This window comes from Cynara cardunculus, unplaced genomic scaffold (assembly GCF_001531365.2).
Source record: "Cynara cardunculus var. scolymus isolate 2C unplaced genomic scaffold, CcrdV1 Un_Scaffold_5848, whole genome shotgun sequence".
NCBI lineage: Eukaryota > Viridiplantae > Streptophyta > Magnoliopsida > Asterales > Asteraceae > Cynara > Cynara cardunculus.
The window spans coordinates 19282-21672 of record NW_020202628.1 but is presented as its reverse complement, the minus strand read 5'-3'; the positions used below and the strand labels follow the sequence as shown (position 1 = coordinate 21672).

Below are 2391 nucleotides of genomic sequence, written 5' to 3'. Positions count from 1 at the left end.
CAACAGCAATCGACAGCACCTGAGTTCCTTGTTGACTCCCTGAGTTTATGCAGCGACAGCAACAGCAACAGCAGCCACCTGAGAGTTCCTGGTTACTCCCTCTGTCCCTCAACAATTCCTGGTCCAGCCTCGAGGTCTTACTCTTATGTCCTAACTCCTAAGTCCTATCACCCACCCACTCACTTAATTATTCTTATTTATCTTACTTAGAAGTTAGAACTTAATTACTAAACAAAGCAATGGAAAGTAGAGAAGGGGGTCAATCTTCAAGGGCATCTGTGACCCCGATTACTACTACTACTTCATCAGAAGTGGGTACAAAATGCGTCAGTGGTGATATGGCTTGGGAATGGGGGGTATGGAAAGATCCAACCAAAAAAAATAATATATGGTCTACCTTATGTGATAAAAAAATGAGTGGAGGGATCACTAGGTTGAAAGAACACCTTACTCACATTGGAAGTAACGTCATTGGTTGTCCTAATGTGAGTAATGACATCAAAAAAAGAGTTCTAGCATCCATCAGTGAAAAGAATAAGAAAAAGAAAGAACGAAATAGAAATGTAGAAATCCTTCGACAATATTCGGTTGAAGTTGATGATATTRATGATATTGATGAGGATGAGCAAGACGTAGATGGAATAGAGATTATCGAAGGAGGAAGAGCACGAGCACGAGCACAAGCCTCAACACAACCTCGTGGTTTAAAAAGAAAGCCCGCTAGTGATGTTCGCGGGCCTCTATTATGACAAGATAAAGCAAGCCACTTTAGATAGAAACAATCCAATCAAAGAGAAGTTAAAGTTCGCCGCTTGGAAAGAGTTTGCGGTTTGGGCATATTCGGTTGGGTTGCCATTCAATGCCGTGAAAGATGAGAACTTTCAAAAGTTCATAAATGTGGTTGGAGAATATGGAAAGGGTAATTACCACTTCAAATTTCTAATATATTTCTCAAAGGTTAACTATTAAATAGTAAGTACTAACTTTATTCACATCGTTGTTAGGCATGCCGGCTCCAAGTTATCATAATATTTGGGTCACATTGTTGAAAGATGTACTTGAGAACACCAACAAGTTTGTGGATTCCTTTCGTTCACACTGGAAGAAGAGTAAATGCACTATTATGTCCGATTTTTGGATAGACGGGAAAGGGAGAAGCTTGATCAATTTTTTGGTCAATTGTCCACAAGGGACAATTTTTTTGAAATCAATTGATGCATCGGAGCATGTGAAAGATGCCCAATTAATTGTACAGATGATCAATGAGGTTATAGAGGATGTCGGAGAGGAGAACATCGTGCAGGTAACAAATAAATATTCTATTGAAATATTAACATTATTCTACACACACATATATTGAAGTAGTGACTAATTGTTTGTTTTTTACTTATACTAGTTTGTCACCGATAATGGGTCCAACTTTAAAGCTGCTGGAAAAATCTTGGAAGAACAACATCCTCAGATGTTTTGGACACCATGCGCAGCACATTGCGTGAATCTTATGATAGGAGATGTCGGAGAGAAAATTCTGAAGATTAAAAGTGTGTTAGCTGATGCGAGAGCGGTAGTGGTTTATATTTATAACCACGGAAGGATTTTGAATATGATGCGAATGCTTACTAAAAATAGAGAACTGCATCGATCATGTGTTACAAGGTTCGCAACACAATTCTACACCATTCAGAGCATCCATGAGAATCGACATCATCTCCAAGTGCTATTTGTTTCTGAACAATGGAGGAAGAGTGACTTTGCCAAGAAACCCATCGGAAAAAGAATTGAACGAATAATAGCTAGGYAAGAGTTTTGGGACAATATTTATCTTGCTTGTCAGGTATTGGCACCGTTGGTTGATGTTGTTCGGTTGGTTGATACGGAGGAGAAGCCGTGTATGGTACTAGATACAATTAGAGATATTTGTTACAACTGCTCATGTTGGGTTACATTGGATGATATGGGTTATAATTGTTCATATTTTGTTACATTTAGGTAATGTCACGATGACTCATTTTGGTTACATTGGGTTATATTGGGTTACACYAGATGATGATGGATGGGTAAAAATGCAGTTGGTTGTATTTTTCTGTCAATTGAGACTTTGTAGCAATCATCCTGAAGCGGAACTCCATGCACGCTCCGTTGTGAAGATGAGTGGAAGATTGTCCTGTGTGCAACAATGTTTCTTAGATCACTACAAAAATGCAGAGTATCAGCGAGGAAAATTCCCTCGCAAATCCATCGCTAAAAGGGTAATCCGTCGCTGATCCGTCGTTAAAAGGGTAATCCGTCGTTGATACTACATCGGTCAAATGCTCGTAGGTAATGCTATCAGCGACGGATCAGCAAGAGATATCAGCGACGGATTTGCGAGGGATACTTTCAGCGACGGAT

General features: G+C 39.5%; 1 protein-coding gene across 1 annotated transcript; it reads left to right on the top strand.

Moving 5' to 3' along the window:
- Window positions 1-149: 149 nt before the first annotated feature.
- On the top strand, window positions 150-2004 carry LOC112504511. The gene is made up of 4 exons (XM_025108448.1): window positions 150-702; window positions 1005-1303; window positions 1397-1894; window positions 1990-2004. Exons 1-4 carry the CDS (start codon window positions 240-242, stop codon window positions 2002-2004), a joined length of 1275 nt encoding a protein of 424 aa, XP_024964216.1. The 5' UTR covers window positions 150-239.
- The last annotated feature ends 387 nt before the right edge of the window (window positions 2005-2391 follow it).